The sequence below is a fragment of the Saccoglossus kowalevskii genome, chromosome 9 (assembly GCF_978046115.1).
Source record: "Saccoglossus kowalevskii chromosome 9, keSacKowa6.1, whole genome shotgun sequence".
Lineage (NCBI taxonomy): Eukaryota > Metazoa > Hemichordata > Enteropneusta > Harrimaniidae > Saccoglossus > Saccoglossus kowalevskii.
In genome coordinates, this window is record NC_140649.1 from 18,943,491 (window position 1) to 18,971,468 (window position 27,978).

Sequence of the window (27,978 nt, forward strand, 5' to 3'; positions counted from 1 at the left end):
ATTTGCAACACCAGTTTCTAACCAAGGACACACTGCGTCGTTCAGACTTACCGTATTAACATGATAGTACTGCGCCAGATGCTGGCTCCTTTCTGTGTCGCCAGGATTGTAACAGCTTTGCCGGTGTACTTCTGTGGGCAGTATGAAGTTCAGATACATCAATAGAGTTAAGTTTTTTGAACCAAGAATGGTTTCGGTCAGCTGTTCTTGGTGCATAGCATTGATCTTCTTGACGTAGTCGCCAACCACGCTTTCCCACAACACCAAATCGAGCTGGTTGATATCAAGGTGTGTGTGTAGGCAGTGTGAAAGATACTGACTGTCTACTCCTGGTAATGCTACATTGTGGATCTCTATTGGTAAAGCTAACATTCTCTGAAGTGATCTCGCCAGCATGTTGTAATAGATACACTCAGCACAGTGTAGCCCAACTCCACTGGACACTGACCCTCCGATTATACCAATTTTAAACGCTCTTCTCGTTTCTATCACATCTCTCAGCGCCATTTGTAATCTCACCGGGTTTGTGTATTCCTGTAACGCTTGTTCAACCATGTCATCGTCAATACGAAGCTCTTGATACAGTCTGTTAACGTGCAAATCCTCGTTGTCAATTCTCTCTTTGATGCTTTCTAATACGGCTTGCAGTTCATCTGTATTTTCATCTTTCTCTGCATTCATATCCAACGTCTGACTCTCCTCGTCATTTTCCTCACTCTGCTCACTTTCAACAATCGTATTGTCTGTTATCGCTACATTACCTGCTTCTATGACAACCTCAGCAAACTGCACCTGTTGCTCATTGCCTTTTACTTTTTCTGTTGTCATGTCAACATCAACATCCTCAGCATCAATGTTTGCCTTGGCTATCCACCATGTCGTTATGTTGATGATACCGTAAGTGACTGACATAGTTAGTAACAAAACGACCAATAGCATTATACTCTTCCATTTAAAATTCTCTAGCTTGTGCTCGGGATGTTTCACCTGCAAGTCGGAATATGCAAATGATATTAAAGGGTCATCAACTGCTTATTTTGTCATGTTTTGGGATTTTTTAATCATATAATACTAAGTTGAATTTAAATAATAAAACCAAAGAAAACTGAGATCAAAATTAAAAAAAAAAATACCTGCTTGTCTGTACAAAAATAAATGTATGAAAGTTTTACATGTTGTAGATATGATCACTATACTGCTTTGTGCATACTTTGCGGTGTTTCTCATATTAACCTTCACAATGTAACAAATTACTGGTCTGTTCAGTATTATATATATAAAGAAAACTGTGTATTGTGACTGTTTTTGCTCTTGAAAAAACTGATAAATTCCAGTCAAAATCATGTTATGTCTTTTGAACAACCTCTCCAAAAAATAAAGCCACTGATTTTCACCCCTGAAAATGTGAGTTTAGTCTCCTCTTCTAGTTCTGTCTTTGGTTTTATGACAAATCTAATGAGAAGCGACGTAGACAGTTTTTTTGGACTGATGGTTGATAAGCAGATATAAAACAGGTGTAAAAAGTGGTTGTATAGCGTTCAATATTAATAATAAAAAAAATTGATCTTACTGTGTGGTCTTGTATCATCGTGATACTTGAACTCGCAATAGTTTGCTGTGACAATTCAATCAAGTATTTAAGCGCAGAAAAATAATTCTATAGCAAATATTTTGTCTGAAAGGTCTTCCCTGTAATTACATGTAAATTGCTCATTATTTTGTAATTACAGTGTTCTATCCAATAAACACGATCTCATTAATAACAGGTGGTGTTAATGTCCTCAACATTTTCATCATGGACTATTTGCATATTTAAATCCACCGTCTAAATTACTGTGTGATTGGGAAGTACAATTCAACTGTTCGTATTGCGTTTGGTGTCAAAATAAAGTAACAACACTTGCATATTGAAAGTCTTACTGGGGGTGGCGGTGCTCAAATTTGAAATGAAATTTTCTACTTTTGACCAATGTTTTCAAATTTAGAAAGCTCATACATGCTGGATTTATATACTGTAAAATACTTTATTTTCGCTTGGAAATAATTTTCGCTATTTTCCCTGAAATACAGTGAATATACCTTTTTCCCTATATTTTACATTCAACTTGTCAAAAATAGGTGAAAATAAAATCCATACAAAACACACAAAAAGGCTTTTCAGCTAAAATAAAGTATTTTACAGTATTGAGTTTCCACATTTCACGCAATTCTTTTGCTGAAAACAGACTTTATTATTACAAATCTAAATCCATACATCCCATTTGAAAATAGTCGTATTCAAAAGTATCAGCTTATTAGGATTAAAAGTGCTAAAGTCAAAACAAACGCTGCTGGCAATGTTTCTAGGAATATTTTTTGATTAGTTAGTGTTTGCGTCCACTGTATTAAAATACCTATATTATTAATGCTCTATGTTAGGTGACCCTGTTGTGAGATAATATTTCACCTCAAATCTCAGTGTCTCCATGTATAATGTGCGTGTGTAACAATAGATTGAACTGATGTATGTAAAAATTCATCCATTTATAGTTTTCTCATCAGGCTAAGTGGGGTACAAATGTTCCATCAATTTAGAAAGAACGAGACAATTACCCATCCATGTGAAACTAGAGACAGAAATGAAATATTTTATTCCTCATATAGTGGGGCCAGTGTACTTAAATGTTTATTATGTTTGAATTTTATTCAACACTAATCACATATGTTCTTTCATTTTTGTGAGACAATTTGTCTCAGAGTAAAAACCAGGGACAATAAATTAAACCATGAGGTGAATGTTTCTTTACCACACTGGCTGAGTGCTTACTTTGCGGTATCCTCATGATAACCTTATTATTCCACATCCTTCCTCTGCTTGTAATAATTTAATGAGATAACAGCGATGAAGTGGCAATGAAAAACGTTTCGCACTGTGACAGGACAGGATAAATAGAATTATGTTTACCGGGATAGTTACAGGATTCAGCTTCCATACTTGCTGATAGCACTTTGCATCTGTGTAATCAAAAGACAGTGTATTAATGTGACGCACAACATTACCAAATAAGGAAGACATTCAATTGCATTCATAACACTCGAACACGTCTATTTGACGTTTTAGGGATGGATAATTTCTGCTGTTTACGGTTTCAGATAATAATGAAATAATAATGGATCAACAAAATATGTTCAATAATACAACTTTGAATATCTGTACATTTCAACTATATTCTGTGAATGCATTACATGCCTGATTTCTCAATACTGTATGCATTTGTTATCTCACAGGAATTTACTATTTTTGAAGAATTATGACGGTGATGTGAGTGACCTTGATCTAGATTTTACCGTAATGGACAATGATTTAGGGGAGACTAAGGTATGTTGAAAACACAAACCTTACCAGGGATATTAATGCAATGCAGTATTCACAGCTTTCTCAGTGTGCTAAATTGAGCATAGTGTTAACAGTGAGGGTATGGTGATCACAGTGAGAGTATGGTGTTCACAGTTTTATGAAAATGTACTTATGTACGATATTTATTAAATGTGCCTTTGATTGGTTAAGTGATTTGAGTTCAATCTAGTAACATTTCTTTTTCGTAGGTGCATGAGTTAAAGCTTGGTGGCAGAGAAATTCCAGTTACTATCAACAATAGAATAGAATACATCCACCTGATTGCTGATTACAGGCTTAATAAACAGGTATGTGATAATACAGTGTAACGTGACACATGTAGTACTCAGATTTGCAGATATAGATCTGTAGGCTAATTTTAATACGAAAGTAGTACCATAAATTGAGATTATTGGCAAGCCATTGGAAATTTATATGACAGAAATACAGTTGCACATCTCTGTATATATCGCTGTTCAGTGGTGTGTTTTTTGTCAGATCCGTCCTCACTGTATTTCTTTCAGTGGTGGTAAATTTATTGTGTTTTTCAGATCCGTCCTCACTGTATTGCCTTCAGAGAAGGTCTGTCTAACGTTATAAATCTTGATTGGTTAAGAATGTTCGACTATCATGAAATTCAGACGTTGATATCTGGTGCTGCTATTCCTGTTGATTTAGATGATTTAAGACAACATACCAATTATTCAGGTAATATTTCCTGTCTTTTTTTTTTTTTCCCAGTAAACTGCTGTCGATATTTTTTGCGGGGCAAGAAATAATGAAAAACTATAAAAAAAAATAATGAAAGGAATATTAAACAGCTAATTTTCATATACATTCACTGAGAAATATAACTTAGTAATGCAGTACAAAATCTGGTCACTGATTTGATCACTCTAGCAGTGTAATGGCATGGGAGCACCTTACAGTACAGTTCTCGCGAAAGCTTTGGCTTTTGTGGCATCAAGCTGTGTTCGCCTCGCTTATTCTGTGGCATCATCATGGCCTCAGCTTCGCAGTCTCATGGCATCAACATGGCATCAGCTTCAAAGTATTGCGACATGAGTATGACCTCATTATTTTCACACGGAAAGTGAGGCAGTAGAGACAAACACATGTACAGAAGTTCGATATGTAATCGATTTGAAATTCAAGGCGGTAAGGGGAATAAAATAATATGACCAAGAGTAAAATGACATTGTAAAAAGATATCTTGTTTAATTATTTAATGTTGCGAGTATTGGGTACCAAAATCTTTGTGAAGTACATTGCAATCTGCAAGGTGACAAGTGTCATATTGACTGCAAGGAAAATCGTGATAAATTTAAATCACACGATGCAATCGTCGTTCGGATACAACGCAATTTGCTATACGAAATGAAACTGTTCTTGTTATAAAATTACCTTATTTTCATTCATTTTATTTGCTGGTAAAAGAACAGATTCAGATTCCTCATTTCGGTGGTATTTTTCTGTGTTTCGTTTAGTTTTAGCCGAGTCCGACCCCATGCCCGGACTACTAATACATGCAAAACACATGTACGACGCCTGGTGCGGCGGCGTTGTCGGGTGGTGGAGTCGGTCTGGTAAAATTTTTCATCCAATTTTCAAAATTAAGTCACGATCAGTGACCTAATCTCGACCTATACGTACTTTAAAAGTATTCTCACAAAAAATATTTTCGAATAAAAACGAGCCACATGCCCTGTAAAAAATTGAATAGCACTTGACATGCAGAAATATTTTATTGGGCTTCAGAAAAAAACGTGTCCAGTGGTGACCAGTCGATGAACAATTTGAAACTCATGATACACACGGAAGTCATTTGATACTGAATACATGTACATGTATCATCGACCCCAATCTGGTTTACCTTATTTCCCAACTTGCAAAACTGATTTGTATCTCGGCCCATTTTTTTTTCTCTTTTTTTTGAGCTGAGGTCAAATCCCGGCCGTTTGTCAAAATATACCGATGTTTTTTAGTGAATAATTGTGAAGCCTGTCGCAGCACAAACAAACTGTGAATAGGCGCAGGAGATTGGATGGTACGTCAACCCTTAAAGTAGCGTCAAATTTGCTTTGACAACATTATTGATTGGCTGAGAGTCACCTGATCGGAGCACACAACCTGGGTCACAGAACCATATTTGTCCGTATTATTAACGGGACTTTGCGAGAGAACCACATCCACCCTTTCAACCATTTTTAGCGTGGAAGTTGCCAACAAATGTCGAAAAACTCGTGAATTTTATGGATTTGAATAAAATAAAGCTAGCGATTGGTAAGACTGGTTAATAATATATCCCCCGATGCTCTTCGATTTTTTTAAATTTTATTTCAAGGTGAGAAATGGATAATTTGAAGTTCTATCGATTTCAAGGCGACTGTTTCACCGCGACAACTCTATGCCGTGTTGTAGTTTCGCGAGGTAAAACAAAAATATAATAAATAGTACTTGTTTAATTATTTGGTTTTACAGCCCGTAAATTACGGGACATGATCCCCATGAATTACGATAAATAAATGCTGATTGTGTTGAATGACGGACGTCGGGACCGTTTGGAGAAACCAACGGAGATATTCCAAACAAATTATTGGGACACGGTCGGTAGACATTTCAAACAAATGAAATTATTAACGAAAGACGAGATTTTTCCAGATATTTACGAACATACTGTCATACTAAATATATGCAAAATTGACAAATACAAAGAGATATTAGGTTTTATTTTAGCCTTTGAAATATTTTCATTCACTCAGTCCATGCGTGGGACTTCTATTTAGCTTCATGGTCCTTCGGCTTGTCTTCTCCTTGGGGGAAATAACAATAATTATACAAATCGACACAGTCAGGAAAAGAAACCCAGACAACCATGTCGTACTTCTGTTGAAATACATTTTGTAGCAGTGCGTCACGTCAGAATAAGTTGTTTAAAATAAAATAGTCAATCCCAGCCAAATCTCGGTCAAAGGGTCAGATTGCGTGCATATAATTATAGATAGTTAAAACAAAAAGTATTTGAACTTTTGACGGTTGTTCAACATCTATGCACGGTTACTAAACTAGTAACCGTAGTCCGAATTTTTGCACAGTCGAAAATAAAGCGGAAATTCAACAAGCGGTCGCAAAAGCGAGCGATTGAAAAGCGAAGCGGGCGAGAGGTTGGGCGAAATGAGTTCTGTACTTCTTTGTTTGATGAAGCGATGCTGATGCCACATTGTCGCCATAATGAGGCCACAATGAAGCGAAGCGATGACTGCCTCAACTTTTTATGTCGCGACATTGAAGCGACGCTGAAGCCACAACAATGCCATAATGATGCGATGCTGAAGCGAAGCTGACGCTGAAGTGAAGCCAAAGCTTCCGCGAGAACTGTACTGTACCTAGGAAATAAGTAACATGTTTTGTGATTGGCTAGCTGGTTAATTGCCTGGATTGAGTAGCCAATCAAGTTAAGTCTTAAGTTAGTTTATAATATTTGTACCTGCAGGTGGTTATACAAGTGAACATGAAGTCATACAGGCATTCTGGAGTGTTGTAGAAAACTTTAACGATAGACAAAAACGTCAGCTTCTCAAGTTTGTAACAAGTTGTTCAAGACCACCACTATTAGGCTTCAAGGTAATTACATCCTGGGTTTTCAGTGTCATGTGATGCTAAATATGGTTGGCATGGTAACTAATACATGTACGCCACCAATCTCATACAAGATGGCTGCTGATTGGTTGGCTGTTTTAGTCTGACTCTTTTTCCATCAAGTTTGACTAATGTAGCATTGTTTTAACCATTAAGCTTAGAAGCATACTTGGATTATGAAAATGATCCTCCACATGATCACATACATCTTCAATATTTGATTATTTATTTGACCTTAATTTCTTCACAGGATCTGCATCCAGCTTTCTGTATTCATTACGGAGGTTCAGACGCAGACCGATTACCGTCAGCCAGTACGTGCATGAATTTACTCAAACTACCAGCATTTACCGATAAACAGACACTAAGTGAGAAATTATTGTATGCTATTGAGAGCGGTGCTGGATTTGAACTTAGTTAATCTACCCGGGTTATATTACACCTGATTCAATTGGTGCTCTGGAAGCTGTGTATCTGCTGTGACATTGACATTGACTTTTAAACATGGCTGAACATTGGATTACAATTCACACATGGTTTTTGAAATGTCAACATCTGATGTTAAGTTTTTCTGTGAAAAGATTCACCATGGACGAAAATTTAATTAAACAAATGAAAAAAAAAAATGAAAAAAATGAAGTGCACTTGTATGTGTTTTGTGAGGAACACGTGTGCTAATCTGTCAATAATGAAAATGTGTCTATGATCAAACTGAGTCGTATATTTCAAGCATACAATGAAAAGCAATTTTTGGTTTATGTGCTCTTGTATTGGAAGTGAATTTCTAATAGAGTAAATATGGTAAGAATGGTATGTTATGGGCTCATACTATCTTAACTATCACATGGGAAATACAACATATTATTGAACATTACATTATGTTGCCCACCCTGTGTTTATATTTTATTTTGACTGGTACACACTGGTATACTGTAAAACACTTTGACATTGAACATTACATTATGTTGCCCACCCTGTGTTTATATTTTATTTTGACTGGTACACACTGGTATACTGTAAAACACTTTGACATTGATACATACCAACTTAGAAAATTTGACTTAATGCATCAATTAACAGAATTTTAATTTAGCTTAAGTGCCAATAATCTCATTATGAAGATATACTCTTGACATCTTGAATTAGCGAAATCGTGGATTATCAGTAGCTAAATTAGCTGAAATTACATGGTAGCTAAAAAGACACGTTTTACAGTATGTACATGCTATTGTGATTTACGTTTTTGGAAATGGTTGGTTGGGAATGTCGATGCATTTGATTGGTTAAATAATACTACATGCATGCCATGTGGTGAACAATTGTGGACAATTTAAACACATTTACTATTAAACAGGAGCTTTATCGTATCTTTTAATTGCTTTTGATATGTATATAAGTGCTTAATACATTTTAAAATCTTCAATCATTTCAAATGTGTGTGTGTGTTTTTTTTGCCTTGTCTGTAACTCTCGCTGGTTTGCACTTACCACGGTTATAAGTCCCTATATACTTTTGAGATTTGTAAACCAGAAAGATAATAATTGCAATTGTCATTGCAACAACTATATTAAACTACTTAAGTTGTGAGACCAGCTTATTTCCTTTCCAGGTCTGTCATCGGTAACTTTTAAAAAGTAGCTAGCCCAAGAATAATTCTTTGCATTCTGTTGCATGGGAAGCTAACTGCTCAAAAGTATTGGTCTTTTGTTTATAGATTTAGAAGAGTTTTGCCTTGTATAAAAAATAAATTGATTCATTCATGATCATCTGATGGTAATACAGTGTACTTAAGAGGGCGTGTTTGTGTCGTGACGAATGCATCAGAGTTTATTTTGAACGCTGGAACAGAGTGTGACTAACCCCAGCTACTGGTAGTTTTAAACTGGCTTTATTCAACATTTTTACACAGATTTGATTTGAGTTTGTAATTCATTTATCAAATACAAGCATGCCCTAATAGGAGCCAGAATTATTTTCTGCAAATGTTGGTGGAGGAGAAGAAGCTTGTGCAGATTGTGATTTTGAAATGCACTGATGCAACAATTTTAAGAAAAACATTACAAAAAAGTGCTTTCTGGTAGGATTTTTTCAACTAACTGACCCGCTTATCCAGTTCAGACTTTACATGACTTTCAGCAGCTTAAAAAAAAAAGGAGTGCATTTGGAATATGGTGTCCAGTTGGAAGGGAAGTAAAGTTGTATGTCTTGTGTGCTGTTACTGTTCTCAATGCACATAAAACGTTCACAGCATCTTCGGCATAAGGTTGAGTGTAAACTGCGAAAAACACTAAACCTGTTGAAAAAAACACTAAATCTGACAATGAAGTTGATTTTTCACCCCCATTATATGCAATTAACTCTGAGCAGCTTGCTATGTGGGGATAACATATTGTGTAATTCATTTTACATACTGGTAATATAGTTTTTTTTTTTAAGGAAGCTGATACCAATCTTCTAGTTGTGACAATTTTTTATGATAATATTTCAGGCTGTGTCAGTTTACCGTTACTATGGTTTGGGTAGTTAAGTGAGGGTGCAGACTGCAGTGAATATAAAGCGGTTACTGTTAAAATAAAAAATATCATACAATATTGAAATTGAAAATGAGGTTCAGTATGAGCGTTAAAGTATGAAATGATAATAAGGTGAACATATTTTTATTGTAGTAGAAGTGTGGGTAGATGTATTGTCGTGTTGTACATGTGTTATCTTAAATTTTAAGACAGTAGGTAATGCGAGGAAAAGATGAGAATTATTCAACGATTGAAAAAAGTGTATGTGATGCCTAATTTTTCTTTTTTCGATTTTGAATTCCCAGTTTGTCTATCGCCACTCCGAGGTCATTGGCTGTATGCACGCCCTCTATTAACGATTCTAAGTTCTTTGTCAGTTTATGCCAACGTAGCGGGCGTACGTGGTGCGGGTGCGCATGGAACGCGATATAGAGAATCGAAATTAACAGACATACTAGTAGATAGGAACATATTTTTGAACAGTCAATAACAAACATTTGGCAGACTTTGTCGAGAGTTAATTCACAATAAACTGCATTTTCATTTTCTAATTTTTTTTTATTATAGTAACCTGTCAAGTCAGTTTGAGATTATTTCCGTTACGAACTAAAAGTCTCATCATCACAGTCTGGCATCACGGTGCTTGTAAATTTGTGTTTTCGTATTTCCGTATTTCTCTCCGACATAGGAATCACTGTGTGTTGTAACAACACTGATTACCTTTCTTTACATATATATTCTTGCACATACTCGGAGAACTATATACAGTAAACAAGTAGGAATTTTCCACGAATCAAATATTCAATAAAAAAAATCATTCTCGTAAAATCCGACAAGAGCATATCATCATATTTTTCTTTTTTTTCACAAAATGTAATAGTCATTTCTTGCACAATTAATTTTTTGAGGCGTTGTGCAATATATGTCAAATAAACGAGTTTTAAGCGGGATAGCTGCAATTCAGGTAATTCACGAACATCATGAGAGTAGCTGCCATATTGACTCCAACCATGGTCATACAAACCTCGTGGGGACATGCCCCAACAACAACAAAAAAACAGGAGGAAAATAACTAAAATAGTGAATAGATCATTGTTTGCTAAAGCGGAGAGTGATCGGACTGTTTTTTCACGACCATTATGTTACGTTTTTGCTATATTATGGAATTTCTTTTTAATTTTCAAAAAAGTAAGCAAGTCTAACCGCAAACCGTACGCGAACTCCAGTTCGATACGCGCGAATGACCTATTGTGTAATGCCCCCTTAATCTTATGTTCAAATTGCCTATATATTTTCACTGATTTATGGATGTTTGTTTTTTCGCCACAAACTCTTTGAAATTCAACATTAATATTTGAAAGTTTAATAATAGTATTTTTACTGAAATTAAATAAATTGGTAACGTAACAAAATTCCCAATGTCAGAAGCCGTGTTGGAATTACCGATGTCATTATAATATTGATTAAAAATATGATTAATAAATTCATGTGGGATCCCGCATTTTATATATGGAGATTGGATTGCCAATATTAACAGAGGATGTGTGAGATATTTCTCAAGTCACTGTAGTGGGAGTCCCCCTGATACCGTATATATATATATATATATATATATATATATATATATATATATATATATATATATATATATATATATATATATATATATATATATATATATATATATATATATATATATATATATATATATATATATATATATATATATATATATATATATATATAAAACTATATCTTGATTTATAGTTTCGAATACAACGAATAGGTGATTTTCCGTACAATTGCGAGATCTCGCGAGATGCATGAAAGACGCGCATCGAACGTCTGAGGCAAAAATCGAACGATTTGATTTTGAACTCGAATTTCCTTATTTCGTAGCTCACACCGACCGGCCGATCTTCGACAGAGGAATATTGCTTCCGAATACCCTCACTTAATCGAAATTGCCTATCATCAAATGTGGACAGCACATTATTAAGCATGGAAATGTCCCCCAAAATACTTCGCGTTTGTCGAATCCCACGCGATGTTTGACGCCACTACGACGCTATGACCTTTGTTTGTCCTGTTTTTACGTTCGATTTCACGCATAACGCGTGATTCTCACAGTGTACGGAAAATGGCCTATTGGTTTTACCAAAACAAAACACGAATCACTCTAAATTGGTTTAAATTGTGGGTAGTACACTTGAAACATTGAGAAACAAATGTTTATTTATATCTCATGAGATGAAAAAAAAAATTATCACCCTAGAATCGGAATTTGTTTTATTACCGGTATGCTTTGATTTCGACCACATTTGTTGCTAAATAACATTGAATACCCCAACATTTATCAAGTAATATCCCAGAAAGCTTCCCCAATCATTTCAAGTAAAGTGGGAGCTAGAACATACAAAAATACATTGATGACATAGACAATTTTCGCTAACGTGCCATTAGACAGACTTAGGGGTATAGAGAGGAATTGTCTTGAGGAGGAAAAGGGGGTTTCGACAAAAGATGTGTTCAACCGAGGTCCGAACGAAGTTGTTACTTGCACACAAGCCCACAAATAATAACATTATTGTGTACAAGCAGTACATTCACGTGAAACATGTATTACTGAATAATACCGGAAATACATTTACTAGTATGTAGCTCACAACATGTTATTAGTGTTCAAATCAAACCAAAATAGCGGTGTTTCTATTACTGTACATGACACTGAATATGTGGACTTTTAGCTATGTGTTGATGATATATTGTCTCCTGTGCTTACACCATCTATTACGTCATGTTGACGTCATAGTAACACTTCGTCTCTCTACTGTGTGCGACTAATTCGTAAAAGACTTCAATTTTCTTGTAAAGTTTCTGGTGTTTTTGAAACATAATATGACGAGATAATGATTCATAGTACTGTATGCGTTTCTGGTGAACAAAAAAAACAATTGTAATCACTCCCGACGTGATTGAATGCAGTCAACAAAACGCCGCGTTTGCTATAATCTGATAAAAATGCCATGTATTATATTGTTTTTAAAATACATTTATTATATTTTTGTGTGGGCTTTCGCGATTATCATTTTTTTTAGAATGCCAACAAATGAATTTAAATAAACGAATATTTATATATATATAAGTAATAATTAAATATATAATTATTTTAAAAATAAAAAATAAATAAACTCGATCTAGGGTCTTATTTTAATCGGATTTCAAGTTGTAGCTATTCCCCGATTTCATTGTCGTATAATTGAAATGTTTACAAGTCTGGGATAAATTAATCCCCGAGGTGAGATGAAAGTTCCGTCAAATCCGATGAGTGTACAATAAACATTCAGGTGTCAATGGACTTCACAATGCAGAAAATACTACGTCACGGTCTTGACTTACGATGTCGACTTAGACCAGTATTCACGTGGGCCACGGACGACGTAGGGCCGATGTAGTACCAAAATAATGTCATGTTCTGAATATAAAACACATAATATTTTATCTTTACAATAGTGACCTTTAGTTTCTTGGATTCCAGCATAATAAGATTGATAATATATGCATTATCAAAAGTACAAAGAGAACTGAAATTGATATAGGAGCGCCCAACTCTGTGTTTCAACACAATTTTGTTAACGTGAATACACTGATTTTTATACAAAACAAAACAAAACAAAACAATGTTCTGACATTAGTGAAGAGGTCTAAAAAATTAAAACATATGAAAACATACTTGAAACAAAATCGATACCCGACCAGGTATATTTACTGCAGTGATATAAAAAAATAATTTCATCCTCAACCTCAATTTTGGTAATTTTCTGTCACGTGACTCTATCCGTTTCAATCGCAGGTGGTAATATACTTGCACGAAATTAAGCTATGATGGAGCCTGCTTATTTAGATCATGGAAGGTACTAACGGAGTACTTTCCATGTTTAGATTCACATCGGTTCCCGTGGGTGTCATATCAATTCCTATAAAACCATGTTTATCTCCTATGAATATCTCTAGCTTTCCCATTCCTGTTTCTGTCACGGTACATCAATTAGTTTATTACGTGTCGAAACCAATACTATTTAATTGTCAAATGAAGTTTTGTACGATGAATAATGACACGTGAGAAAACGTCAGCTATGATTGGTCGCAGATGCTAGTTTGTCCAATGTTCTTTTCAAACTTTCTCAACCTCAGGCTGTAAATTGGAATACACGCTGCCGTACTGCAACAGCGCCCTCTGTAACACCGCCAAAAGAAAAACTAGTACGTTTATTTACTAGTATTCATTCGAAAAATTGATAATCAAAACGTGTTTAAAGTTAATATGTCAGAGTACAATTAAGTGTAAAATTGGTATTACAAAATTTGATATTTTAGCGGGGTTATATTCGTCGAATTATGTTTTAATTGTGGCCTATGGCATTTTAAAAAACAAACAAACATATAATTGGTGTTAGGTTAGTGGGCAAATACTGTTGGCTAATAAAAGTCGGTAATTGTTGAATGGCATCGCGTTCGATGCCATAGCGACGTATACACCATGTGTAAAGTCTAAAATATGCGCACATGTCTAGAAAAACGCACGAGTATCAAATGAATATTAAACACGCTCCACGTGGCCTATTATTGGGTTAGTTAGAAACAAGTTGTCCTATTACTAGTATGCAGTTCTCGAAAGAACCCCTCCCACGATTTCCTGGAAAACTTTGACAAAGTTAGAGAGTTGGTCACGTGATCATAAACTTTTGAACGACATATTTTGAATTTATGATTATCGCGTTATAAGACTAAGTTGTAGGTATGTATGAACATATCCGCATCACAAAAAATGTATTCTCTCCAAAATATTTTCCCGTGTCAAGTTTAGAGCAGTGGCTCCAAGGTTAGTGGCTCCCAGTCTTCATCCCGGGGTTATGGCCTACGTCACTTACCGACCGCAGTTCCAAATAAGGCAAGTGATTTGCATATTATGGGTTAACTGGTCGAGTTGCTTAGACGAACCAAGGAGCTGTTTCTCGATGTATATAAGAAGAGTTTGAATTCTTCATTTTTTACAGTTGTGAATATGACATCGAAGATATAATTCTACGTTCTGCTCAGGTGAGTAACGATTTTCTTGGGACACAGTCGACCATGGGCGTCCAGTGATTCACAACAGATCCCAGTTCACTGCACTGCACTGTGTTAGCATGTCCGGTAACAGAATATGGAACTTATACCAAGTTTAATTTACTTCCATGAATACATTGGTACTATTACCTAGATATAGAAATGTGTCACGGTCACTGTGACGAATTAGATGCCCAATCACTTGTGATTATGAGTTAAATTTGTCACTTTATAATATCACAGTACATGATTTCACTAAATATCCCAATCTGTTGACACCTCCGTGGGTTGAAAACATCACCAAGGTCTTTCAACAGAACCAGTGACTAATAATCATCGACACCCACCGTTTCAGGGGCTCGTAAACTTTTCCTTTGACTACGGGCGTCTTCGTGAGGGGCGAAGCCCTGAGCCGCGAGTAACGTCAGTTACGTTACGTTACGCAACAAAACAGGGACGAGCATCATACGTTAAATTATACCAAAATACACATATTCTTACGTTATTACTAGTGAAACGTACTAGAATGGCTAAGTTGTTTACGTTGAATATATTTACAAGGAAATTGTTCTATAAAGGGTCATTTGTCACTAAGATATAAGTCAATTTTATTTGGAACCACAGTCGGTGTATTTGTGTCGCATCCACCGTAACGTTTGTAATACCTTGGAGCATGGGCGCTTGCAACAGGATTTATACTAGTATAGAAATATAACCCTACCCAAGCCTATCTCCCTTAACCATAAATCCTGTTGCAAGCGCCCGTGCCTTGGAGGTAATAAGAATACTAACAACAGACAACGTGGCGACATAGCAATAGAATGAACATATCTTTGCAATACTAATATTTTTTTAGCTGAGATGCATAAAACACAGAGAATACATATTGTATGGATTCCTGTATTCTTAAATTTGGTGTATGCAGCCACAGTCCTTCAGTTGTCAGGGAGAGGAGGGGGGGGGGTCTGTGATGCAGCATATGATTCAATGTTATATCCTACTGCAATTACTACATACACTACCTGTGACAGTTGACTGGATTAAACCAGTGACATCAAATAGTAATTTGTGATCATTAAAATTATTCTGTGTTTTAATTTATCCTTCCTGTAATGATAAGGAAGGGAAAAAAATAGTCAAATTAACTTTTATTTTTATCTAATTGTTTTCTCTGTTGAATTTTCCATTTATTCATTGTAATTTTCTGACACAACAATTGGGGTAGTTACACAAATATGGCAACTGTATAGTTACATTATTATTAACGGAAGTCTCTAAATCACGGTTAAGTAGTACCAGTTTACGAGGTTTCCCCAAGCTATGGTACCATAATCTTTCCTGCCAAAATGTTGCCCTTTTTTTTATGAAATTTTAGGAGTTGATCCAAAATATTAGATAAAATTTGAAAAAATGAACTAGGTTTCATTACATGAAAATTGAATAATAGTAGTTTACTTTCGAATTCAATGGATTTTTTTTATTTCGGCAAAATTGCATTAACATTCTAAGCCCTAGATCAACAGCAGTATTCTGAAATAAATAATAAGCCATGTGTGTATTTGGTTACTATAGAAATGGTTGTATAAAGCTTATACTAGTATGCTGCAGATCCAGGGATATTTGATTCAAAAACTTCCTCTTTTTATCTTGCCCGTAATGAAAATGAACAATGTACAAGAATTCAAATGTCAGGTTTGTTATCTGTGTAAACAGTTTTATCACTGGTGCATGGATCTTTAAAAGCATGATATCAGTTTGTATAAAATCTGGATCAAGTTAGATTTTGGTTTGTTTTAAATGTATATCTATCATGCTATAAGGGGGATGAGCTGGGGGAGGGCAAGGGGGTGTTCAAACATATTTTAATGTGATATTGGGCATGCTTAAAACTGCTGTTGACAAATGTTTTTGTAATAAATGAAATGAAGCTGATAATTAGGACATATTGATGACTTCTTTCTTTTTCATTTAAATTCATAATTTAAAGTAATTTATAACCATTATTTCTGATATTGGTTGTATTTTATTTTTATAAGCATATCTAAATAAGTGATAGTTCAATGATTCAGTAAACAAAATATAATTTGGGGTTAATATGTGCCTCTATTAGAGATACCCTTTAAAAAATAGAGCACATACGTTAATATGCACAGTTGCTGTTTAACTTCTATGTCATCAAAATTAATTTACATCTTCAAGTTGACAAATTATATAATGTTTACATTTATGCTAAATTTAAACCCCCAAATCATCATTATTATTAGAATATGAACACCAAATATTACAAAGCCTGTCATCTACGTGTAGTCTTATCGTCATTTCATTTTTCATTTGAGATGTGCTCTTATTGGTTCATCCCAAAGGGCGCGTAATAAACTTTGCTTCATTTTAATTCCAGGGAAATCACAATTATGAAGGTATGAAATGTGAAGGGTTCCTTAACACCCTTAGAACACTAATAAATAATTTGTTTCCTGTTTTGAGATGGTTGAAGAAATGGTAGGATTTTGTGTCCTTTGTTTCTTTTTCCAATTATTCGACAAAAACCATGGAAAAAAGGTGTGATGCTACCTTTCAAACAGACATCAATGCTGCCCAGAAACAAATGTGGGGGAAGGGAAGGTTTGGGTCTTCTCAGTCACGAAAGTGAACACTGAAACGGACACGTCATGTAAACTAGAACTCAATCTCGTTTATTCTTCAACAACAACGTAATACAGATGTTAACTCATAAACAACTGGAAAGCAACTGCTCAAAAACGAGCGCAAAAACATACATTGTTGCCATAGATCGTGTCAAGTAACAATTTGTAGAGCGGGAGGCGTTCTCATTGCCTGTATACGAATATGGTGTTTACTGCGACGTTCGAAACAATATTGGCCAAATTAAAAACTGGGTGTGCTAGTTTCTCATAGCATTACATGCAAAAACTGAAATACAAAGAAAACATGGTTATGAATAAAAGATCAATAATTCAAATGAATCTCCCCACAAGGCTGGTTGGCGATCCACTCCGCTCAAAAACAAATAAGCCATTGTTGTGAAAATTGTTCATTTCTCAGCTCCTGAGAGTGAGGTTATTTGTGGATATGTTGACGTTCGCCGCTGTGTCTGCAGAAGTACTATGGGAGATTGCATGATGGGAGTGAAAAGTCTTTTGATCAGTAAAATAATTTTAGAAAAGTGAAAACTAAAGTGACTGTGAAATAAAGCTTGGTTTTAAATATTCAATATCATGACATTTGGATGTAATAATGAAGGAAAATTGTACTGGTATGAAAGGGGGCAGTACATGTAGCCAGAACGCAAGGTCAGAATCTGGGGTCAAATTATGTCACAATACATCCATCAAGGCGGTTGCAAAGTGTCAACAACTATGGATGAGGTAAAAGACTTCGTTTGCAGTTTGCGTGAATGGCTGGGGAGAAAAATTCATGCAAATTCTGTGCTTCAGTAACAATATTTGCTTCTTCTTTTTTTTGTGCAATGGAAATTAATACAAGAAATGCTGCCAATAAACATGTCCTTCTAGTACACAAAACAACCCGTTTATCTTGAGAAATTGAGAAGACGAAAATCCCCTGTGAAACAATAGACATGCTTCGACAGGGTATCAAGTTTATTTTGATTATTTGAAGATGGAAACTGCTGCTTTATGGAAGAGCAAAGTTCAATGTCATTGGCACAGTAATGACATTTTTAGAGGGGTGACTCGCTAGAAGTATTCGCCGGGTTCTGTCACCAAACTGTATGTTTTGACGACTCGTATGCACTTCTGGGACTTGTAATAATTTTCTGGAAACTGCATAGCAAATCACATATTTTCCTTATTAATTGTTCATAGTTTTTATTTTCAGTTTTATTGTTCATAATTATTTACAGTAATAACATATTTTTCCGATTGTGTGCATGACAGCTTTGCCCACACACAATAAGACAGGATGATATGTACGGATATGTGTGAGTATGTTTCATGGATTAATAGGTCACTCCTTTGCTTCAATTCCATCTACATCTCTGGAATATCACTTGCTGTTTATCATCCATATTTTGATATCTCACAATGTGTCGATTGCGTATCTGGAAATTCTAACTACTATTTCGCAGAATTTGACCAGCCTTGCTTCTACCAGTCATTTAAGTCAACTCCCATATTGTCCTTCACAGTGAATGTTAATGCAGATATATTGTAAATTACACAGAGGTAACATTACAATACATTTCCCTTCACATTCCCCTATATTACATAACAATCTTTGAGCTGAAGCAGTTATGGTTCTACAACCATCACCAGTTCTCTTGTCTATACTGTTTTTATATTTTTTATTCTTAGAGATGTTATTTTTAACTACATGTATAAAATGTATGACAGTTTTCATTAATCAATTTATGTTGATTTCTTTTAAAGCTATGTTTTCACAATTTAGCTTTGGCAAGATGTGTTATTGTATTACCAATTTATTTCTATTCATTCCAAATATCCAAATTGAGAAAACTGTCAATATTTCACAATGTTTCACGTTTCCTGCCATAAAATCCAGTTCAGTTGAACTAACTGCAGTCATTTACTTTGTTTTCATAAGTTTTGAAGATACAGCAGTTTTTCCGCCTATGGTTTCTCAACATATTAGAACCAGATATGGAATGCCCCAGCTACTGAAATCAATTTTATAGTAGAATCGTTTTTTCTCTCAAATTTGAGAGGAAAGATTTCTCTCCTCAGCATCAGCTATGCTGTAAACATCATTCTATGTCACGTTATTACTTTGTTTGTGAGTCGGCCCGTTCTCCCTTAAGATTCATAAAAAGTAATTTTCACGACTGAATGCAATAAATTACAGCTCCTACGCTTAAAACATGGTGCGGGTTAACTTGATAACGTTTTCTGGAATGCAGCCAATCCATTCTGTATCAAATAAAATAAAACTATACTGGATTGAAGTAATGTTATTCTGGTCTGCTTATCAGAAGAGTCGAGACCAGTGGCTTTTATAGTACCGGAATTAAATGAATTTTATTTGTTCTTGACTAGTGGGTCCTCGTTGTTTATAATAACCTGTGGGTTTTGAATAAATGCAATTTTCTGGAGTCCAGCCATGTGTTTTCAGCAGCAATTATAACATACTTTCTAGTCTATCAAAGTGGACTGTCTACAATATATCTTGTCTTTAGTTACATCACTATGGTTTACTTTTCTTTCAATTTTGAGGTGGGTACTTTGTTTTTCGTTTTAATGTGTTCATATCAGTCATTTTCTCATGCCCATCTGATGTGAAGTAACACATGAGTAGTTGACAGACTGTGTCTGAAATATAATATCTATTACAAAAAACTAATTAATAACCATAAATATTAATTTTATTATTGCTCATACATCAACCTGGATGGGGATTATTTATATATCATTTTTAATAGCAATAATTTGGTATATAGTTTAGAAACAGCTTGTACTGTATTTTACATAAAACATGAAGTGATCACTTTTCAGATCGTGTTTCAGTTTATGGTGTCACCAAAGGCATCTGTTTTTCATTCATGCATGTAGTTTAGTTTGACATACAGCTGTTTTTATCTACATTTCTCTGTTAAAAACGTTATTACTTTAATTTGATACTTTAGTTTCAAAGTTTTGTCAACATTAGGTGCTCACAGTATCTGTTGAATTTTTATACAATTTGTGAGATAAAAGTTTGATTTGTGGTGGGATTAAATTTACATAAATACACTTTTTGAAATATCATGAAAGTGACAAAAAAAAATTATGGTAAAAAATCCCAATGCAAAACAATTTGTTTACAGCCACAGTGAAAGCATCGTAAAAGGTCTGATTCTGTGACTGTTTGTTTATCACTTAAAGTGTGTATATATTACTTTCATGTTGTTGATACTAGAGCATATCCATTTTTATCTTCAGTTAAACATGTACCCCCTACTTTTGCATTGGTTTTATATTCGTAGGTCACATTTGCCGAAATGCTCACTCCCTCCGAAATGCTGAAATTTGTATGCCTAGTCATGAAAGACATCGTTTCATTCAATGTTTACTGTTCTGAACCAAAACAATAGCAAAACAGTGTACCGGTAAAAAAAAATACATGAATATTTGTCCAATAGTTGTCTTTTTATTTTATTTTATTATTTTACTTTGATTTTGATTTTGTGATTTTTTTTTTAATTCCGCCCTACCTAGGTAAAATAATAAAATAAAAGGGCATTAATAACAAAAGTAATAAAAAATAAAATTAAAATAAGTTTATAGCCACAATAATTAAAGCCCGTACACTACATCAGATTTTAATCAGATTGATATAATACAGTAGTCACACAATGAGGCAGTTCATATTTGTCTCAGTGAATCATTCATTTTTGACAGACACCTGTACAAAATACTTGAACTAAAGCCAGCTAAATTTTTCTGTTATCTTGCATGTTTTATGAATCTATTCACATCTAAATGCAGCACTTTTTTTTTGCAATGAGTTATTTGTTTTTATTCTAAAATATCTCAATTACTTTCAATAAAGCTGGAAATTATGTTCCTTAAAATAATTAAACAAATAAGGCACCAATGTTTTTGTAAGATATTTACATCTTTTAAGGACATTCGGTAGACTGATTCCCCACTGTTGGTTCAACCCCAAAACTTGTTTGTATTCAAAATTAATTATGACAATGCATATTTATATTGAAACAAACTATGATAAAGGGAATTATATTATATAACAAAAGGCAAGGTCACCAGAGTTCAACTATGTTGTTATAATGTATTCAGTAATTGTCAAGAAACATGGGGAGGTATAATTTAATATGCGTACAATTAATTGTATACATGTATATATAATAATGTATATTTCTTAAACTTGGCAACTCACAGGGACTATGTAATGACCTAACTTTAATACTCACTAACAAATATTTTACAAATTATCACTGAGTTATGGTGTTTATAAACTTGGGGTCTGTTGGGGGTCTGTGCTCACATCGTTTTTATGATGATCCCGCATATAAGTGTTCTGTAATTGTTAAGCCTTTCCAAAGGGATTTAAACTTTGCCATTATAAACCCTTTCATGTTGGCTTCACATGGTCACACACACACATTTATTTTTTTATGACGACACAACAACACAAAACACAGAATTGAATACATTGAAATATTGGGTTAGTCGTTCACCTGTGTGTACCTAAACTACATTTACACTCAACTCACATTACATTTGTTATAAAATTCTTTCAAATTTAATTAAATCTGCAACCATTTAGCTTGACGACAAGTCAAAACAAGCTCTTAAAGTACTGTAAATGCATTAATTATTCACTTAGTTTTGATTTCATTCTTTTCGCTGATATGTAAAATTCACTTAATTAAATCCATTTGGACATAAAATTAACAATAGAATTAATTGTTTCTCTGCCAAATTAGTGAATTTAAACCCCAGTGAGTATGCTTAAAATATCAATATATTGAAATTTAATAACTGTGAAAATACATGGTTTTACAGTAATTATAGCAGTCATATATTTAATATGTTGCTAATGGCTTCTCATTTTGCTTGTTGAACAGTTTTTATTCTAATTTTTGCACATTGCAAAAATGAATTTTAAGAAAAATATTAAATATTAAGTTTTTCGCCACTGTGGGATTATTTCGTTTAATAAAGGTACTAGTTAAATAAATCCATTATTTAAGAAGAAGTATTAAACTGTATTAAAAAAGAATTTATACACATTTAGAAATTATTGTGTTTAAGTTTGCTTTCGGAGCGCCCTATGATGTCTTTGCCCATTCTAAGACTTGTAATAAACCAACCAGCTTGCGAATATCTTTCAACAAATGTTTTGTGTGGATGCGATCTGATGTAAGGCTATTGTCTATCAGTTATTAGCATGGACACATATATGCATATGTAATAGCATTAGAGACCGTTATTTTCACTTCATGTGTTTCTGGCGAGAGTCACTATGTACGTGTATGCATGCATGTAAACAAGTACACCCTTCAATACGTCACAATTATAAGACAAACAATGCCAACACTTTTTTGAAAAACATATTTATTTTCTCTCACAGGTCAATGCTACTTGCATTTATCATTTTACACATTTCTGATATGTCATTGGCAACAGGTCATAGGTCATATTTTATGCCATAGCTTTGTTTAACAATCTATTAAATATGGTACCGGTCAGTCCTGTCTTAAAACATGTTTAATTGCTTTTGGAAACCTAAGTTTCTCAAAGGTTAAAAATAGCTTTGATGGCCGGATAGACACAGGAATTTCTTAAAAGCTTGCCTAGTTATTTTAGGTTACTGGTTATTTGAATGCCCCCCCCCAAAAAAAACTTGAATATCTGAACTACCGTAGTTTTTGAACCTCAGTTGATTGATTCTGACTGATTTTTATGTTGCTATATAGAGTAGGGGTGACCATTGTAATGTCTGGGGGTGGTGGTGATAAATTTGCTTCACACACAAAGAAATTAAAACACTCTACAGGGAAAGTTATCCCTGAACATAGCTTTTAACTGTAGGTGAACTAAAAAAAAAAATTACACATTTGCGCCCCCCCCCAGTTTTTAATGGTCTATCCTTATCGTTGGTACCCACACTTACGTCAGATTATGTCATGGTTATCTTTTGTCACAATGTATAGCATTCATTCAATCGCACGGTTTTCACTTTTAATTTTGTAGTTGTTACAATCAGACGATTTCTCGTTGTGCCACCATTATTATTACCTCATGGTGTTCGAAATAAAGAATATATATCAAATGACTAACTAATTCTCATGACTGAGTGATTTGCGTTATTCGACCGTGAAATTCCCTAAATAGATTGCGACTATCCCCTCAACCCCAATGAACCCCAGTGAAATGTCCAATACTAAATAATTTTTTTAAATTTCACCCGACTTATGAAAATCATCTCTAGTGATTTTGAAGTGGTTTACAGTATGACTGTTTGACGTATATCAGACTTTGTTGCCTTTCCCAATAATGCACTTGCATATTATTTTTCTCATTTTTGCAACAATTTTGATCAAAATCTGTAGGAGATTAGAAATTATGTCCACTTAGTCCTAGATTAACTGAAAGACTGTAAAAAAGAACACATGAAAATGTGCAAAACGTTGTTTTAAAATGTTGGCAGGAAAAAAATTAAATGTTTAAAGTATAAGAAATAGCTGTTAATTATAGATTGAAAGCAAAAACAAGTATAAGTGTTTTAAAAAATGAACATGGCATATAATTGAATGATATAGATCCTTATTGCTTTACTTTTAGTCATTTACTGAACCAGGAAGTTAAAGTTTTTCCATTAGTATGTGTAATGTTATATGTCTTAAGTCCTTCTCTGAAAAATCTAATTTCCTGTTTATTTTTAAAATTCAGGGCTATGGGTTTTCACTATTTCAGCAGATGGAAAGTATCTGCTGCAGGACAAAAACAGGATGCCGTCAAACTCTCCGAAATGGCCACATATTATTTTCATTTTTAGGCAAGAGGAGCTTCTCATACGAGTGAATGTCTGTCGTCGTTTGGTCACATGAGACCTAGTGTTAAAAATGCTCATATCTGTAAAACAACTTTGAGAATCAAATTATACTGTCTCTGATGTGTTGTAGCCAAACGTTAATGTCATTGATTTTGCACATAATAACCCTTTTACTGTCATTATCAAGTTATGTAACCTTCCACCAGGAACAAATAGTCCATTAGCGAGTAGTCGATCTTATAACTCCGATGAGAAATTGAGAAATGTCAGATCGCCCACATCCAAATTGTCATTGTTTCCTGGAAAAGGATGACAGTAAAAGCAGAGATAAACTGTTGTCCTGCAGCATTCTGGCCATAATTCATGCATGAGATAATGTACCTGTCAAAACAACCCTCTCATTATTTATGTATTAAAATCAGAATCAGCTGGGTTCCTCATCAGTTACTCTGAGGGCACAATTAAGTACGAACAAACGATTTCAACTGCACGTAACTTCTCGACATGTCAGGAACAGAATACAGACTACTAAATGCAGACTCTAAACTACCAGGTATAAATTTCAAATCATCACAAAGTAAACATGTCTATACTCAGTGTGTTTGTCGACTACCTGCATATATGCAGAGACGATGGAGTGCATTTACCTTAGGACCTTAATCAGGTTATTTCTTTTTTGAATTTATTAACCTATTTTCAATAATTTGCATACAAATTGATTTCTGGCTTTAGTTTATAAACATTGTTTATACCCGACGACGACTATGAAATTCAGATACAGATACTGCCAATTATATTGCAATACTTTTTACTGATTGGCAAATATAAAAAAACAAAAACAATCTTTACTGCCGAGGACATACATACAGAGCATATCAATTGCGTAAGACTGAGGCCTTACTTCGGTGTGACATATGGCCACAACATCAACACAATACAAGATGTGTATCAAGTTTGTATTTCATTTTCAGATTTAATTTAAAATACATTTTCACTCGAAAACATTCTCCAGTTGTAAAGCGAGAAATAATGATATTGTGCCTGGTATGAAATGATTTGCAATTAACCCATGTGCAACCATATAAGGGTTGTTTTTTCCCTTGGGACATGCTCAGAAACTCAAAACTCATCTGTTCAATGATCAGGGTAATAATGTGTAGTGTCCTTGACTTTTTTAGCAGGCAGATCTCTTTTATATATACTGTGTACACCACCCACCATCTGACAGTCGGATTGCACATCAACCCCTCTACGAATCTTTTCCATGAATTCACTGTTTTTGAGCTGAACTGAGACCAGTGCTTGATGGACTTTGTCAAATCAAAACTGCCTTCCTTGAGCGAATCACTTTTTCAAATTGTGATGACATACATGTATAGGAAGCATATAAAAATAATATTATCATTATTGAAGTTTTATAACAATATCTTATAAACTGATAGTTCATGTATATTATTGACCAATCACAGAGCTATGTCAGCTGAAGCAATTTTTCAGGCATTCTGGGAATGATATTGGTAATGACATTTTTTTTTACTGCAATATAAATTAACAATGTTAATGTTGACATTGATTTTGACTGAGTACAGTAAAAAGTCACAGAAGACATGACAGTTATCATGGATACGAGTCTATTCAGACAAATTTCGGCATTTTTAAAGACTGCCTGGTAGGTGCTTTGGCACATTATTTCAAGTATAACAGTTGTGAAAAGGCGGGTAGTGTGTGTAACCAAACGTGCGCTAACCATTGCCACAGGGGATAGTATGGAGGGTATCTTTTTTTATTGTTTCTTTGAATACACAGTATATAGTCTATGGTATTGTGAACTGCATAAATGTATAGAGCATACTCTGTCTTCTGTATTGATAAATGTTTCAATTTTTTCGTTTCCATGGTGACATCATTCTCTGCATGATAAGGTCAGCTGTGTATCATATCACATACAATTTCGTGGTTAAAGTGAGTTAATGTTTGAATGTGATTTGATTAAATAATCAAGGCTGTATACACTTTTTAAAGTCATCTTATATGTTTTTGGTTGTCATATTGGTTTTGATTCGCTGAGACTAACATCAAAATAAAGATTTACTTGATTGCATTTTGTATTTGTTTGCTCATTTTTTAAAATTGAAAGTGATTTAAGTTATCGGATACATGTACATTCTTATTGGGTATTTGACTCTCTCCTACTGAATTCAAATTTATTCAACTATTATATTTAATCAGAATTTAGCACTATACAAAGTCTTACTGGTTTGCTATCTGCCATAAAATTGTTTTATGACGAATTCCCATTCTGTTATTTTTCTGTAACTGTAATAGAATTTTTGCTAATTGCTGTGGATTATTGTGAATAAAGACAATTATTCTATCTTGTAATTTTTTAAATTACAATCTATTAAGAAATATTTGTTTTTATGTATATGTGTTGCTATAGCAACCCTTGACTGTAGAGACGTACCTTCATAGTGCTCCAACCTTGGAAGTTCCTTGAGAAAAAAAGGGAGTGTTTAATAGCTGTTATACTAGCATGCTGCTCTCATTATTGAAAAGTGGCCAAAAGTGGTGGTTGTGGTAGTTGTGCTTAACCGTATTTGCTCTGTTAGTAGTGCATGTTGTATAATAAGTTAATTACAGAGGTGTTTTCATGGTCAATATAAGTAATGTGTTAATGATTCAGTATGTGATTTTTGTTTTATATGCGCTTTGATTCGAGATGCGCTTCTAATAGAGCATTTACGGTATTAATTTTCCTGTGGAAAAGGTGAAAGGATATTTGTTAAAAAACATCATGGCAAATTTTGGGAATAAGATAAAATTGTGAAATTTAAAGAAGTGAAAATTTCTCCAATGTACATCTAATAACAAGAGTGTCAGTGACTTTCGCAAAATGGTGTCTTTACGAATGTCATAAAATCGTGAAATCTTGTAGTAGCAAAAACTAAGTGGCTTTACAATATTCAAAATTACCGATATCCCCCAAAACCGAAAATGAGTAATGGTCTAATAAACTATGCTTGTTGAACATAATGTGTACAAACAAGATGAAAACGAGAATGAGACTATATACTGTGAAATACTTTATTTTCGCTTGGAAGTAATTTTTGCTATTTTAGCTGAATATACTTATTTTCCTATAATTTACATTCAACTCGTCAGAAATCAGTGAAAATAAATTTCATACAAAACACCCAAAAAGACTTTTCAGCGAAAATTAATTCCAGCGAAAATAAAGTATTCCACAGTAATAGGAAGCTGTTTTCAATAGCAGGGCAGGATACTATGATAAACAGAATATTAAGTTGCTGACTGCGTGGGTTAATTGATTTAACATGTAGTAATTTCCAAACGCTTGCAATGAAGGAAATCTACTCTGATACTGCAGGATTACATGGTTATACATGTAGTAAAAATATTAGTATAAAAAATACACCTTGTTTTGATGGAAATGGTTGCTAAGATACAAAAATATAATAATCATGATGTCAACTGTTCTGTGTATTGCCAATGGGTTGATTGTTTGTCCTTTTTTCATACAAAGTCTACTGGGTCAACAGTTTCCCATGATGCAGTGCACGTAAATCAGAGTGTAAAAACGCTGTAATTAAGTCCTTTGTGTATAAAAAAACAAGAATTGTTTGAAATGCATCCAGTGTGCACACTTATTGAATGTCATCATTTTTCCTAGCAAAATTTCAGTTCAACATTTTGTTTCTATTTTTCTATAATTTGTTTGATAATCTTGGACCAAGTGGGTTTAATTTTCTACTAATTTTGATCAAAATTTTGGGAAATATGAACTAAATTGTGCGCGTTTAAAATTTGTGAATGATGACAAAAAGT

General features: G+C 34.1%; 2 protein-coding genes across 2 annotated transcripts in view; both read left to right on the plus strand.

Annotated features, from left to right (window-relative positions):
* Positions 1-8,448, plus strand: part of LOC100374388 (ubiquitin-protein ligase E3C-like) — a 42,582-nt gene extending 34,134 nt beyond the window's left edge. Inside the window, exons 18-22 of the mRNA XM_085503273.1 lie at positions 3,268-3,358; positions 3,586-3,684; positions 3,928-4,084; positions 6,870-7,000; positions 7,266-8,448. Of these exons, the coding sequence (XP_085359399.1) occupies positions 3,268-3,358; positions 3,586-3,684; positions 3,928-4,084; positions 6,870-7,000; positions 7,266-7,436 (649 nt within the window). The 3' untranslated portion in view covers positions 7,437-8,448. The remainder of the gene's footprint in view (positions 1-3,267; positions 3,359-3,585; positions 3,685-3,927; positions 4,085-6,869; positions 7,001-7,265) is intronic.
* A 6,052-nt stretch (positions 8,449-14,500) lies between these two features.
* The window catches only part of LOC102807112 (uncharacterized), a 49,973-nt gene continuing 36,495 nt past the window's right edge, over positions 14,501-27,978 (plus strand). Inside the window, exon 1 of the mRNA XM_085503274.1 lies at positions 14,501-14,628. The gene's annotated coding sequence lies outside the window, so the exon portion shown is untranslated. The remainder of the gene's footprint in view (positions 14,629-27,978) is intronic.